The sequence below is a fragment of the Artemia franciscana genome, chromosome 10 (genome assembly GCF_032884065.1).
Source record: "Artemia franciscana chromosome 10, ASM3288406v1, whole genome shotgun sequence".
Taxonomy (NCBI): Eukaryota; Metazoa; Arthropoda; class Branchiopoda; order Anostraca; family Artemiidae; genus Artemia; species Artemia franciscana.
In genome coordinates, this window is record NC_088872.1 from 29,677,187 (window position 1) to 29,694,408 (window position 17,222).

Consider the following 17,222-nt stretch of genomic DNA (forward strand, 5'->3'; position numbering starts at 1 on the left):
CGAGTCACAGGTCCAGTTCATTGTATGAAAACACCTCAGTTTGATATGGATTCAAGATAAGTAAGTCTCAACAGGATTAACTATATATATATATATATATATATATATATATATATATATATATATATATATATATATATATATATATATATATATATATATATATATATATATATATATATATATATATATATATATATATATATATATATATATATATATATATATATATATATATATATATATATATATATATATATATATATATATATATATATATATATATATATATATATATGTATAAAATATTGTGGAAGTAAAGAGCGAAATCGAAGCTTAAAACGAACAAAAATTATTGTTTTGCAGATTTTGCAAGATTTATCTGCAAAGTTAGCTCAAATAAACTAGCTCGTGATATTTTTTTTAAGAACTCTGAAAACTAGCGTTGTAAGGACAACACAAAACCAATGCAAAAATAACTGTATTTTCTCTTAGGAGCAGAAAAGTCCCCCAGTAGTGTATAGAAAATAACAAACTAATTTATAAGACTCGATGGTCATACCGGCCATGATCAATAATTATAATTTTCTGAAACACCAAAGCAAGCTCAGTTTTCAATAAAGCGCTAGTTTATGTAGTTTGAGTCAGCATGTTTGAGGTAGTTTTGTAGGTCAAAATCAATTCCGGATCTACTCTCAACAACAACAACGGTGCTGAATGGAAGAATCAAGAGCCACTACACAGGTTCTAAAATATCACTGACTACACATGTTGAATGAAAATTAAAGAAAAATGAAAAAAAAGAAGAAACAAAGGAAATAAATAGTTTTGCCTTTTTGTTTCCCCTTTTTTCGTCGATTTTCATTAATCAAAAGCTATTGCAACAACATTTTGATATGACCAAACGACACTGGTGTCAATTCAGGAAAATTTAAGGGGCGAAAATCCATTATTTGATATCTTGGACGGAGAGGAGGATAAATTTGTCTTGTTTCTCAGTTTTCAATGAAAATTCCCCAAAGCTTATTTTTTCAAAATTGGAGAACGGGAATATGCCCCCTCCCCCCAAGACACACACTGATTAGTGCCACTGCAAAACGAACATCTTTGGAACCATTCTTCTGTATCAACAAGTATTCAGAATGTTTATTGGCGGACACATTTTCAGAAATCTGACTTTCTATGGAATCCACTATGCTCGGTGGCTCAGTCTGCATCAATCTTCGTTTCATAACATCTTGGATTGGAAAAATCTTCGACATAAGGCGATAGAGCTCTAGTGCTTCTGGCAAATGTTGGTACCCTGACTTCTCCAGGCTCAAAAATGGAGCCTTCGAAGTTGAATCTTGTTTATACTTCAACGTGTCTTTGGACATTCACATATACATTTTTGACACATGAATCTTTTTCCAAAACTTAAGAATTCGAAGTATCAAGGACAACACAAAGCAATGCCCAGAAAACCCGCAAAATGATAAATCTCTTGAAGTGCAAATATTACTTTCTTTTATGCTGCCTCCGGGGATGCATGTCCCCCATAGCCCCCGGGGAAAGGAATGTAAATTATGCAATTTGCCCGTTTTTAAATGCGGGATTTATCATTTGGAAAAGAGGGAATATTTGATCCGGGAGGTGTTCGAAAACAGTTAGGGTATTGAGGTGGAATTTTGGGAGAATGTTGAGGTGTATGATGAACTAAATCAAGAGACACCATGTGTATCCAGGTTATCTAACAGGCATATCTGTAATATAGGACCGGTTAAGGGTATTAACTTCAAACTTTCAGGGTCACTGCTACTGTGGCTACAACTGTGACCACTTGCAATTGCTACTACCACTACTTGCAATGGTGACTACTTGTAACTGTGCCTACTTCCGGCTTTGACTACGAATATTTGCGACTGCGACTACTCCTGACTGACACTGCAACTACTTATAACTGCGACTACTATCAGGAAATGTTGACGAGGGTATTTAACAAAATCAAAACACAGTATGTGTAATCTGGTTGTCAAAGCAGCGTATCAGTAATATCAAGGAACTGGTTTAGAGTATGAAGTTTAAACTTTCAGAGCATGTTCAGGGCGATTATCGAAAATGATCTGAGGGTAGCCAGCCCCTCCCCCACTCGCCCTATTTAGATGCCCATTACTTATCGAAATTTTGACAGGCATTTTGTTTAAAATAGTCAAAAGGTCTAATAACTACGTCTCTGGGGATAGTACGCCCCCTACAGGCCCTGGGGCATTTGTATGTCCGAAATGACAAAGGGTATTAAGGTGAAACTTCGAGGAATGATCACGAGTGTACTATACTAAATCAAAATACACTTTGTGTCTGCATTTGTCTTACTTTCTCTTTGCGGGCTCAGTTTTACGGCTGGAAATGTTAAGGGTAAATGTCAAGGGTAAATTTTTACCGGAATTGAAAACCCTCTAGAGGATTTTCTCATGGGGAGGGAGAGTTTTCCGTGGTAGTGGAGCCTGATTTCTCAGCATTATTTGAAAAGCAATCAAGAATTAAATAAAATAAAACAAGTCTTTTCAACTGAAAATAAGGAGGAGCACTAAAACTTAATACGAACTGAAATTATTTCGTATATCAGGGAGGCTGCCCCTTCGTCGATCCTCGCTCGTTATGCTAAAGTTTTTTAGTGCTTTAAAAAGCATATTATTCATATTAAACGGTCCTTGTGTTTCAGTAGTCGTTTTTAAAGATTAAGGAAACAAGACCAAACTTTAGCTTAAAGGAGCAAGGGTTGAGGAAGGGGCAGCCCCCTCTGTTCAGTATAATGTCTGTTCATTTTAAGTTTTAATGTTGCGCCTTGCTTTCAATGAAAAAATTGTTTGTTTTTTATTTAATTTCTGCACAAAACTTGATTTATTAATGTAATAGCTTATAGAAGTAAAAACACTTAGGAATGAATCTTTTTTCTCTTCAGATGAACAGGTTTTATATTATGGCATCTGATTATGATCGTACCATCTTCAATAACACTGGTTTTATTCAAAGAATGTTGTCACACCTGTTCTGAAAAAGTCAGTTTTTTTAAGTTTATCTAAACGAGCAACCATGTTTACATTTAAATAACAAGTTAGTGCTTATGCATCCGTACGGAAAACCTGATTTGGCGTACATAGAAAAGCAAATATTGCATTGTCTTGCTAAATATTTGGCTAATGATTTTTGTGTCATGTTGTTTCTATTTTTATGTTATAGTTGTTTATTGAAATGAAGGACTAAGTCAATAAAGTCAAATTGATTAAATAGTGTTATCAGAATTACGCCTATTTTTAAAAAAAGTTAATATCCAACCTAATTCTTAATGCGACTCGATCAAGTCCCCCCGGTAGGAGCAGTAGACACTTAGCATAGAATTATTGAAAACCATTTCATTATTACGGTATTGATGGAGTGTACAATAGCTGAGATAGTTGCTCGGTGTGGTTGAACGTGGTTCAAAGTGGTGGAAATTGATTTGATGCCATGGAAAGTGGCCTGGTTAAAAATGAAGCGGTGTGGCACATACTAATGGAAGAAAGTTAATGCCATTATTGCAAATTAATTTGGAAATATTGCTATCCTTAAGGAAGGCTTGATTGCTGGCTATTCTAGCAAAAACAACGTCGTTTAAGCCATGTTATAATGAAATATCATCTTATTCTTCAAGGTGTGACATTACATCTTTCGACCTCAGGAAGGGGCAAAGTTGAGGGGGGGGGAACAGGACTTAAAAAATTTCGATACTCCAAGGGTCACGGGCCTAAACGTCCTCCTTCCCCTTCATATGTCCATTTTTAACTATTGATAAACAAAACGTGCTATATTAACTAATCAATTATATAATTGTGTTAAGCAACTATTATGGGATTTCTACCTTTTGTATGTAAAATAGCTTTACTATGGTAGAGCTTCGGAATCTTCCATTTTTTGTATTTGTCGATTTACCGATGTGGAAATGTGTATTTTTTGGTTCAGTTTTGCTAAGAACAATGTCAAATATACAGTCCCAAAGAAGCACTGTACTTTTTTTCGGGGGGGGGGGGGTCTGGACTTAATTTTATGACACGAAATTAACTTTGGAATACGTATTTTATTATTAGCTTTTAAGCCTGGATTTCGAAACGGCAAATGACAAATGTTCAATTGTCGCATTTCACCATCTCTAACACCAAACTTAATTATGGGTCCTACACTTGTAATTGCTATTGTTGCCGTAAAAATAAAGACGGTACTTAGGTGTTATAGCGACCACACTGTTGTTCTTTATCTGAGGAAACCGGTTTCTCCGTCTGCATTCGGAGATAATTAGCCTAGTATATTTTGGTATATTTCATTAGCACTAACCTAAATTCACTTCTCGGGTGTGGTTGCTATAGCACGTTAGTACCAAAAAGGACAAGTATACTTTGAATCTCAATCAGAGTTGGAAGTCGTGCCACAACCAGAATAAATCGGCATCATCCCACTATCATTATAAGCATGTAGAATTTATATCTATGGCTGACTGGCATGTATTTGTCAAAAGTTTGAACATGATCAAAAGTAAAACTCATATTCAATGCTAATATTCTAACAAAACTTTATGTTGGCCTTTCTATCCTTTGACGCAGTTTTGATGTTGTTTGAACCCCAAAAACACAACTAGTACACTTTACTTCCCACTAAGTTTAGTTAAGATCTAACCAACTGCTCTAGTAGCCCGTGTGAAAAAAACAACAACTAGGGATCATCTTTCCCTTTCCCGCAAAGCCCAGAGCGGATACGGATCCCAAAAAGGCAAAACTAGGGAACTTGCTTTCACTACCTAGCAAATTTGGTTTAGATTCGATAATCCCTTCCGCTACCTGTCTTGATGATAAACATTTAAGGGTCGCTCTCACTTCTCTCGTTCACAAAGGTTGAAACTCTCGTAGGCTTGAGCAAAATCAATTTTTGTGGAAATCCACCGAATATTTTGCAAGCTTTAGAATAACTTTGCTTCTCCGTTTCAAAGCCTCCGTTTCTCCCTATCCGAGACAGCGTTATAGCGGTGCCAATAGTAAAGAGCCATAAGGCTTCAGTATATTATTACTTATTTCCATGTTTTTTTCCAGAGCCACTTCATGTGTAAGGGGTGGTTGCGCAAACTTTGAAGGGGGCCTATTCGATTGGAAATTGAAAGTTCTAGTGCCATTTTTAAGATTCAAAAGTGATTGGAGGGCAACCACCCTTCTTCCACGAGCCTTTTTTCCGCGAAGATCCGATCAAAATTTTGGGATACCCATTTTGTTCTGCACAATTGATAGGTCCAATTACTATGTCCCCAGTGCCCTTGGGACATGGGCTGTAATTCGCCCATTGTTTACATATAGTTTTTGTTATCGGGAAAGGGGGGGCTGTTTCGTGTCCCTTGTTGCATGATCATTGGCGTCCAAAAAGGCCAAGTGCATTCAGATGAAGCTTTCAGGGCATGTCAAGGGGTTTGTTGAATTAATCAAAACACACTTTGTGCATGCAGGTTGTCAAAAGAGGGTATCAGCAATATCTTCGGAACGGCTTAAAGTATTAACTTGAAACTTTCAGGAGATGATGAGGGGGGTGCTGACCAAAAGGCAACATGTACATACTGCTACTGCCACTACTACTATTACTACTACTACTAGGCCTAAGGATGGTACAATTTTAGGTAATATTGAACAGAAAGTTGAACTAAATCAAAACACACTGTGTGCGTGCTGTTTGTCAAAAGGGCGTATCAGCAATATCTTAGGAACGACTTAGAGAAATTAGTCGGATCTTATAGGGTATTTTGTGGGGGATGCTTAACTTACCAGAAGTCGATATGTACATACAGCTACTCCTGTTTCTACTGCTACTACTAAGGCTATGGGTATTTAGCGAACACTTTAGGGAATATTGAGTGAGAATTTGAAGTCAATGAAAACACAATTTTTGCATGCAGGTTGTCAAAAGGGCGTTTCCGCGATATCTTAGGACTGCTTAGAGAATTAATTTGAAACTTATAGGGTATGTTATGGGGGATTTTAAACTAACCAAAAAATAATATTTGCATGCAACTGCTACTACTACTGCTACAGGTAAAGCTAAGGGTATTAAGGTAAAAATTTCAAAAGATGTTGAGGAGATTTTGAACTAATTCAAAACCTACTATGTGCATGCAGGTTGTCAATAGGACTTATCAGCAACATTCCAGGAGCTACTTGGGGTATTAAGTTCAAACTTTCAGGTTATATTGAGGGGTTTTTAAAAAAAACAAAAGGCGCTACGTGAATACTGCTACAACTACTAAGTGAGGTCAAGGGTATTATAGTGAAGCTTTGAAGGAATGTTTAGGGGGATTTTGGGGGAACTAAATCAAAGCATGCTATATGCGCGTAGGTTGTCAAAGGGTTTATCAGCAATATCTCAAGAATGGCTTAGAGCAATAAGATGAAACTTCTCGCGTAAGTTACGGGGGATGTTGAACCAACCAAAAGGCACTGTGTTCATACTATTACTCTGATTACATCTACCACTCAGGCTAGTGGTTTTAAGGTAAAACGTTCATTTATGGGGTGTTTGAGCTAAATCAAAGCACACTTTGTGCATTCAGGTTGTTAAAAGGTTAATAAACAATATCTTAGGAACGGCTTTGAAAATTAACTTAAAACTTTCAGGCTATATTAAGGTGGATGTTGAACAAATCAAAAGGCACTCTGTTCATGCTACCTCTTTTGCCACTACTACTACTGCAGAGGCTAAGGGTATTAATGTGAAGTTTTCTTGGAATGTTTAGGGAGATGTTGAACTAAATCAAAACCCACTCTGTGAATGCAGGTTGTCAAAAGGGTGCATGTGCAATTTTTCAGGAATAGCTTAGAGTATTAAGTTGAAACTATTAGTACATGTCGAAAGGGAAGCTGAACATACAAAAAGGTAGTAAATTCATATTACTACTAAGGCTAAAGGTATTGATCAGACATTTTTGGAAACATTGAGGGGTATGTTGATTTAAATCGAAACACACTGAATTTATGCAGGCTGTCAAAAGGGTGTATCAGAAATATTTCAGGAACGTTTAGAGAGTTTTAAGTTGAGCCTTTCAGGGCATTTTGAGGATGGATGTTGAACTAATAAAAAGGCACTTTATGCATACTCCTAAATCTCCTACTAGTAGTAGCACTGTTGCTGCTGCTAGGACTACTATTGACAAGGCTAAACATGTCTGTAACGGTTTAAAGTATTAAGTTGAAACTGTCAGGGTTTGTTGAAGGGATTTCGAACGAACCAGAAAGGCACTATATGAATACTGCCAATACTATCTCGACTGCTACTAGTGTTAATGCATAGGGTATTAAGGTAGAACTTTCAGGGACTGTGAGGTGGGTGTTGAACAAAATCAAAACACAGCATATGGATACACGTTGTCACCAGGGCGTATCAGCAATATTTAAAGAACGGCTTAGAGCATTAGGTTGAATATTTACAGGCATTTTAAGGAGGATGTTGGATTAAGTCAAAATACCATAGACATACGAATTACCAAAGGGCTATCAGCAATATCCCAGCAACGTGTTAGATTTTTATGCTAAAACTTTCGGGACTACTAATATTTTTATAACTTTTACTACTACTTCTACTACTGCTACTATTAAACTGAATCAAAATAGCTTAAGTGTATTCAGGTTATCAAAATGGCATAGACGGCTATTTTTGACGGGAATATGTTATAAAGTAAAGATTTCAGATAAAGTTTATGTTGTCGTAAAACTAAATCAAAAGGCACTGTTTGCATACTGGTTGTCTGTAGGACTTATCAGCAACATATACAAAAGGAACAAGGTATTAAGTTGAAATTCTCTGGGCTGCTACTTTTGAATTAAAATTAAAAGGGTTTGAGTGCAGTTATGTTGTCAAAATCTTATAGATATAATCTATTGGGAACAGAATAAGGTATAATGCTACAAAATAGATTATAAATCTCATCTCTTTTTCAACTTTAATCAATCCATAATTGTTAATTCTTTTAGGAATGAATATCAGTATGTTCCTGTTCGTATATTAATTTAAGAATGTTGGGATTGTTTTTTAGTGGGGGCGGGGGGAGTGAGAGGTTTTTCCGAGGAAGTTATTAATTATTTTTTTTGTGTTAGTATATATATACATATATGTTTTTTTTTTTGGGGGGGGTCGTCCCAACATGATAATTTACGCTGGGACCTATTTTGAATGTAATATATATATATATATATATATATATATATATATATATATATATATATATATATATATATATATATATATATATATATATATATATATATATATATATATATATATATATATATATATATATATATATATATATATATATATATATAGCTGTCACTCCACATTGGCTATGATGGTTTTTTCTATGTTAGGAGAAGTTAAAGCACCTAGCTCGAAATAAGGATTGTTTTCAGTAAAGTACAAATTGTGTTCTGGCCTTTAAAGGGTGTTAACCCTTCTCCTCTTTGGTGTAGTTTCTGTTCTTTTTTAGTTTGACTTTGTTATTATTGTAAATTCTAATGTTTTTGAGTTTCATGTATTTATTGATGGCGATTTATGGTACTTTTACGCTTGAAAAATTATTTGAATTTATTTCTGTTCATCTTCGGTTTAATGTAATTCTGTACTTTTCTCTGAAAGACTTTTTTCTAATTAATAATCTTAAGGTCATACTTGGCCAATTGAAGAATGGGATGAAGAGATGAACAGGAATGGGCCGCAGTTTCTAAAATCATATCCCTTTTTTGGGACGGGTCACTTTTTGCCACTATTTTGGTAAACCTGCCACTAAAGTTTCTATTTGTTTTTTCATGCTTTGAGGGTTTTTTTTTCATCAATCTAGGGAACTAATGTATGGTGAAACAGTCAATTTCCTAGAAAAGATATGTTTTATTCGAGATGAATAATCCTACCATAGCTGCTCAAAGGCCTTCTTGCACTGAGCATCCACCCAAACGGGCTGTTGAGAAGATGTATATTTTGGACAAGATTGTTCAGTTACATGTTTAGTTTTTGCCTTTCTTTTTGTATTTTTACCTATTACCAGTAGAGGATACAAATTATGACCGATAAGTTTGAGGGACGTCAAAAAGTAAGAAATAAACAGTGTTCTTGTTGGCTTTATCTGTTACTAATAGAATCAAAACACTGTTTTTGTGATGAAACTAAAGACCGAAGTTGAAACTTAAAAGCGAACAAAGTAATCACCCCTAAATCCATACCGTTCTAAATTGACTAGCGCTTTACTGAAAGTATAAAACAAAATAAATAACCGGTTAGGATTGTTGGTTATTATGTCGCTAGTTGCCAGTCGCTATTATCAAATATCGCCCCTGAGTGTATTGAGCATATTTATCTGGTACTATTCACAGTGGGGGACTGCAGACCTCTAGTTTATAGTTTTCAGCCATGGCGATTTTATTGCTGCAGTTTTTTATTCCGACCTGGTCCGATTTTCGATGGTTTCTGGCTCTTTTTTGGAATTCCGGAAAATTTGTTTTCAAGATTACAAATTACTGTTTGTATCAAAGCTTCGATTCCTGAATCACTGTCACTTTAGTATTTGTTCGCAAAAGAAAATTTTTTTTTTAATGCGATTGTTGATTTTTGGCTACTATGTAAGAAAAAGGTAAAGATTACAGTTTCAGCTCGAAAGGCCATACTCGCGGTGCTGATCCTCGACTCTGTCCTTTGCCAGGAATTGCAATGGGTGGTTGGCGATAAGCCATTCTGTGCTTTCGTGCACCCTTCATGTTACCTTTCTGGATTTCTCCAGGTGCCTGTTTAGAGCTGAGTCTTCTTCAAAAAGAATTTCAAGTTCTTCTTCGAGATGCTTCTGTAAAGGGACATAAGATGAATGCGCCCACTGTGCTAAAACCGCATCTAGCCGGACTCGCTGCATCAACTTCAACCCAAAACGTGTCTCAAGCTGGAAATGCTATACCAGAGAAGAAACTTGAGATGTTTTGGGAGACTTGTGGCTGCAAGGACAGAAATAATGTGGATTTGAAGATCATTGCCAGTTCTTTCGCTGCTGTTGTGTGTGATGATATTGCCGATGTCTTTCGAACTGTCTTCCCTAGTGCTGTCCGGTAGCTTCTCGTTAAATGCCAAAAAGACGTATTTGTTGACAGTAGATTTTAGGGATATTTTAATTGAAAACATATAGACGCCTGACTTTTTACTGCAATATGATGAGATCACGAACAATGCTAGGTTGAAAACACTCTAAATACAAGACCGATAGTTTTCGGAGGAGCAAAAACTAGTTATTACTCGGCATCTTAAAACATATTGGCTGGGACATGCTACCAGTGAGGATCTTAGAAAGAAGCTTCTCCAGTGCTTAGAAGACGAAGGACTTCCATTTGAGATATTTTTGACGCTTGCGAGGGATGGTCCAGCTGTTAATAAGAAAGTTTGTTCAATCGTCGACTCGGGAAAGAAAAGGTAGTTTTCAAAAGGTCTTTTAGATATTGGTACTTGCAACATTCTTGCAGTGCATAATGTGTTCCAAAAAGAACTACAGCAACTCGGGGGAAATTTTCCGATATAATCATTATTGTTTACCATTTTTTCAGCGGATGGCCTGCTCGTTGTGACAATTTTAGCCAGTGTCAGCTTAGAGTTAAGGTTCGTATCATACGTTCGTAAAGCAAATCCCCAAGGCAAGGCGTACTGCAGGAGAAGCTGGAAGCTGCTTCATCGTGTAATGACCTGTCCTTTATAATTTTTCCTGAAATTCGTGCCAACAAAAAAGAGCTTAAAGTACCTTAAGTTCAATCCGAAAAACCTGAAAATTGTCAGTTGGCTAAGAAAGTCAACAATGGAAGTTGGAATTGAGTTTGTTGTGAGCTTTGCAAATACCTTCATTGCATTCACTGAGGTGTTTCAACGGCAAGAGACGTTGATTCGTGTGCTGAGTTTCGAGCTGCGACACTTGTGCACCGTTTTTTGGAGCAGATTGCACGTGCCGATGATGACAACCATCGCCTTGCCGTAGGATATGAAGGCGTAGACAGTACTACAGAAGTATATCTAGATCATCTTTTGCGTAACGAGCGAACCCTGTCATTCCTTCAAAAGCGTCTAAGAAAGATGAGGAATTTTTTTCCTGCGAGTTAGGAAGCATGTCAAAGCTACTTTTTCAAAATCCTTATCTGTTTTGGCATTTCCAAGCCAGATTCCCACCCGATGGGTTGCAGCGATATTCTGCACGTCGGCAAAAAAAAAAACAAAAAAACATCCGTTTAAGAGGAATATAGAGAAAGTCCAAGGAGAATAGTTAATAGTTTATTTGGATCCTGTGTCACTACCTACGAACAGTACACGAATCACTAGTTATTGGCAAAAGGTCCTCGAACTGAAGACACAAGCTAGTGGTGTGTAATATCAGGCCCTGGTTCGAGTAGTTAGAGTAACTCTGTCACTCTGCCCCGGAAGCACAGGCGTAGAGCGAGAATTTTCTCATTCAGCTCAGTTGATGACTAGCGTGCAAGCCTGTACAGAGGAGCGGACCCTAAACGCTAAAGCTTTTGTTGCTGATGGTCTTCGCAATTATGAGAACAGACCAGATCTTGTGCCGATCACAAAGAACCTGCTGTGGCCAGATCAGCTATGAACTATACCCTAGTGGATGAACAGGATAAATTGGATAAACAGAGGCTTGAAGCTGAAAAGAAAGAGGCTGAACTTGCAGTCCTGTACATGGCATAGAGAAAGCAGGAAATAGGGAAGCTAGGGTCCAAAGTTTTACGATATTCTCTAATATTAAATTTAAATATTCTCTAAGAGAATTCTTTTGTATTGTTTTCGGCATATGTTCTTTACTTCTTGGTTGCTGAAGGCATTTGAAATTTCTAAGCCTTTTGCTGTTGGTAATTGGAACATCACTTTCTTCTTCTTTTTTTGTGACACTGCCTACAACTTTTTGTTTTTGCTATTGCTCGTGCTTTTATAAATATTGTTTCTTGCTACTGAAGTTTTATTTGTACTTTTTTTTCCTTTTTTAACTTTGTTTTTTTGTGAGAATTGTATTTTCTAGTAATAATAAGTTATTTCTATGCTTTTTATAATTATGAAATGACCATGCTTCCTATTGCATCTAGCTAAACCCGTTGAACTGAATATTCATTAACCTTTGTGACCAAGTACTTGCACTCTTTTCTACTATTCAGTGTTAGTGAACTAGCGATTAGTTGTTTATTCTACAGAATACATTGAGTCAGTCAGAGACGCAGGAAAAGGGAGGATTTGTCTCACCCTCCTTAAAACACATAATGTTCACGAATAATCCCAAAACTCTCATATATTCTCCTGCATTTTATTATTTTGACGAAATATAGCCCCATTACAATGTGACCGCCTCGAAATGAATTTTCGCGTAATTGTTGCGTCGATTCATCGGGTTGGACCTAAGCCCAATACGAGGCTGGGTATCATAATCCGGTATATTTCTCTCATGGATTATGCTTTTGCTTATTTCAGATTGTTATATCAGAAGCGCTAGATGAACCTCGAGCATTGGCTCTTCACCCTGAAGCTGGTCTAATGTTTTGGACAGACTGGGGAAAGGTTGCACTCATAGAGCGAGCCTATTTGGATGGTAGTGAAAGGAAAATCATTGCAAATACATCACTTGGCTGGCCAAATGGAATTGCTGTCGATTTGGTTGAGCAAAAACTTTACTGGTGTGATGCTAAACTTGATAAAATCGAGGTATTTTTTTCTTTTTGTTTAGGAAGGATGGGTATGCAATTTTAGTGGGTTTTTAATTCCTAAAGCCAAAGACTATGACGACTCATGGTCAAACACACTGGCCATTGGAAGAATAACACTACCAAAAAGCGAATAAAGATTTGAATTACTGAGCAAGCATGCATCAAGAAAGAAATCGTTGTCGTAATAATTTCATTTCAAGTAAGCTTGCATGTTTTCAAGTCTCTGAGAATAACCTAATCCTAGCCATTTTACTAGAAAATGTCTTTTAATGAATGTGTTTCTTTCCTCATTTGTTGAAAGATGTCTTTTCTGACAAATGCCTTGCAACTATCGCCTTTTCCGACTCTGTCATTTCAGCACATTCTCGTGAGCTGAGTCTTAGCCTCGTTCTTGGCGTTTATTTAATAGTAACAAAGCATTTTGACAGTCAATTATTTCTGAATTTTGCACTCTAAAAATACTATGACACCTAGCCCTATGGCAAGAGTGACTGAGACAACCCCAGAGCCTCAAAGCTATATGATGGTCCTAAAGAATAAAGAAGAAAAAAGAAGTTTGATTGTGAACAGTTTTTCATGGAAAAACTGTTTTTATACACGATGAAAAATTTTTGATCAGTTTTATAAGATTTTTAATTCTTGAAAAAAACACTTTTGTTGCTTGATTGACTGGTAGCTGTTTCGTATTCACTATGCCCAATGTGACCACCGAAATATTCTAACTTTAGTTTTGTCCCTATCTGAGAGAAATAAATATAATAAACTTGCAGTCACTATTCAAAGCTCTATGATGAAGGAATTAAAAAGAACAATTTATAAAAAAAAAATATATGATTTGCACGATATGGAATACGAGATAAGCCGACGTGAATTCGCCTCCGCATTTTCCAGAGATCGTGCCTTTTCATTTTTCTTCCTTAGGGCTATGAGAAGGAATGGGTATAATTTATGTGTGTATCTAACAAAATACAAGCCGCAAGTTGGCTTTTAAAAACAAAAGCTTAAAGTAAATAAAAATAAACCATTGCTGTCAAAAAGATCTTGGTTAATACATTAATCATAAAGTGCTCTCTGTGCTGCAAACATTAATGGACGCATACTTATATGGATATACCTCCTCATATTTTTAGTATTCTTTTAACAATTACTTTTGAAAAATTTAACTAGTCAACTTGTTTGCCCTGTAGCCATACCGGAAATATCCATGCTTAGGTCAATCAGACTCACCCATATTATGTTCTGAATGGTAATCTTCCCCACACATTGACCAAAGAAGGAACCATCATACCATCAAAACCTCCGGAAATACTTCTTTTTTGTAATCTATGTGCCCTAAAATTCTCTCTCGGTGGAATAATTCATCTTGTCTTTCATTAGTTCGCCCTAGTAAGAAAATACTGTACTCTTAACCTAAAATTTTATTTATATGGAGGAGTGGGTCCCCTTTTGTATTTTCTTTTTTTTTCAAATGATTGTCATTGACATGGCATATGTAAATTGTAGTGATTATAATCTGCTACGTGACTATAAGATAAGCCTCTGCAACACCTGTAGCAGTTTCAATTCATCATGTTAGAACCGCATAACCTTTTCTGACTTTCTTGTTGGCAGAAATTCATGTTTTAAGTTGAACGAACTGAAGTATTATGGTAAATTCTAATGAGCTTTTACTGCTCGATTTTTCCAACGGGTAGGAAAAAGAACAAACCAAGCCTTTCAATAAAGAACAGGTATAATAGCCTGTGAAATTATTATTGCTCTGAGCTTGCAAAGGTTAATAACATGATATCACCACTATTTATTCGCGTGAATGATTTTCTCCAGTTAATAGCTTTCCCCCTGACAATTAAATGTTCTGATTAATCGCTTCAACCAGAATTGATCCCAAAATGTTCTTTTTTTTTGTTTCTTCTTTGTTTGGTGGCGATATTTCTAATTATTGCTTCTTAATTATTTGGATTTTGACCTTCTGTCCGTCCATGTACTGATTGTCACATGTACTTATTATCACGTATAGTGTATAGTTATTTTATATCCTCAGTTTCCTCAGTAGATTCAAATCATGGCTCGTGGCCCTGTGATTGGTTTAATTGTTGAAAGGAAGCACTGCTAATGTGCTATAGAAACTTGTAACCCTTTTTTAAGGCCTTTTCTTAAGTTTTAAGTGGTCTTTATCAAGATTGTCACTGTTGATTTTTTTTCAAGTGCAATTGAGTTTCCTGATCTTCATTAGAGAAGTTCGTTTATTTTGACTGTAATTGTATTATCCATATGTTTTTTAATCTAATTCATAGTGCATTAATCTTGTAAGAAATAATAACTTGAACTTTTACTATCATAGCTTGCATAAGATAGAAAAAGCTGACTCGCAAAGCTAATTGTATCCAAGCGGAGAAAAAGGTATCTCCAACATTCATAAGTGAATGTTGACATTAACCAGATTTTGGACATTCAGAGTAACGTGTGTATATGCTACCGTGAAAGATCGAAATTGAAGAATGTTGACAGGGCCGGTTCGACTAGGTGCGGGGCCTTTTTTTTGCTGGGCCCTCTGTATATTAAATTTAGTGTACATATATATATATATATATATATATATATATATATATATATATATATATATATATATATATATATATATATATATATATATACTAGCTGTTGGGGTGGCGCTTCGCCACCCCTATATACATATATATATATATATATATATATATATATATATATATATATATATATATATATATATATATATATATATATATATATATATATATATATATATATATATATATATATATATATATATATATATATATATATATATATATATATATATATATATATATATATATATATATATATATATATATATATATATATATATATATATATATATATATATATATATATATATATATATATATATATTATATATATATATATATATATATATATATATATATATATATATATATATATATATATATATATATATATATATATATATATATATATATATATATATATATATATATATATATATATATATATATATATATATATATATATATATATATATATATATATATTATATATATATATATATATATATATATATATATATATATATATATATATATATATATATATATATATATATATATATATATATATATATATATATATATATATATATATATATATATATATATATATATATATATATATATATATATATATATATATATATATATATATATATATATATATATATATATATATATATATATATATATATATATATATATATATATATATATATATATATATATATATATATATATATATATATATATATATATATATATATATATATATATATATATATATATATATATATATATATATATATATATATATATATATATATATATATATATATATATATATATATATATATATATATATATATATATATATATATATATATATAGTACCCGGGGACCAACGTCTACGTGGCAGGCTTTTAAATATTGACTCATTTTCACTTATCTTCTATGAGAGGTTGTTCCCTAGCGAAGCAACAGGTTGATTTAAATCATCCTCCACTTTTCACATTTTCACGTAACCTTTTACTTAGTTGTTTATGTCTCGCAATATTTCTTCCAAGAAATCCATTGGATTACGAGAGATCCCATGATCTAAAGGATGTGCAAGGTGCTCTTTAGCAGATTCATCAAGGTCTAAAAAGTACATTTGGCCCTATTAATGTGGCTCAAAATCACCTTCAGGTCTTCAAGGGTCTATGATGGATGTGCCACTACATTGATTTTATGATAAATTAGTGCAGCTACTTTGGAGCCAAAAACTTTACGACTATTGATGGTTTGATCATCGCTTACGTTCAATAAAGCTAAAGCAACACATGAGTTCAAGTTTCGTATGTTCGTTGAACTCTTTAGAGAGCAAGTGATGTCCTTAAACAGGCCAAACCAATTCGTTGGGAAATTGTGGAGGTGACAATGCAATCTGACAAAGCAGACAGCAACCCTGAAATAAATCACCTTTGTTGACTACTTTTCCTTCGGGAAAATGGAGGACTCCACAGTGAATACATTCAACGTCGAAGGGTTCCATTGACTTGTAATTAAAACTTGCGTAGTTTACGGCATCTTTCGTAGTTTACTTGCGTAGTTTACGGCATCTCTCTCGAATGTCTGCTAACCCTACAATTCTCTGTTCTTCACTTTTATTTTAGACACGTTCTGATTCCCACTGTTGGTTATAATTCTCGTTGTCGTTCTTCTAACTGTACATTTCTCTGTTATCGCAGTCGGATATCTTCTAACCACATATTTTTTTTTTGTTCTTCGTTTTCATTCTTGATTCGTTGTAATTCTCGCTTTCACATTTCTTTTTCTTTGTTTTTCAATTTCCTTATTGACTCGTTGCAATTCTCGTTTTCGC

At 34.4% G+C, this 17,222-nt stretch overlaps 1 protein-coding gene across 1 annotated transcript in view; it reads left to right on the top strand.

Annotated features, from left to right (window-relative positions):
* LOC136032040 (low-density lipoprotein receptor-related protein 6-like) overlaps positions 1-17,222 on the top strand; it is a 113,146-nt gene that overhangs the window by 53,985 nt on the left and 41,939 nt on the right. Inside the window, exon 9 of the mRNA XM_065712130.1 lies at positions 12,520-12,750. Coding sequence (XP_065568202.1) covers positions 12,520-12,750 — 231 coding nt within the window. The remainder of the gene's footprint in view (positions 1-12,519; positions 12,751-17,222) is intronic.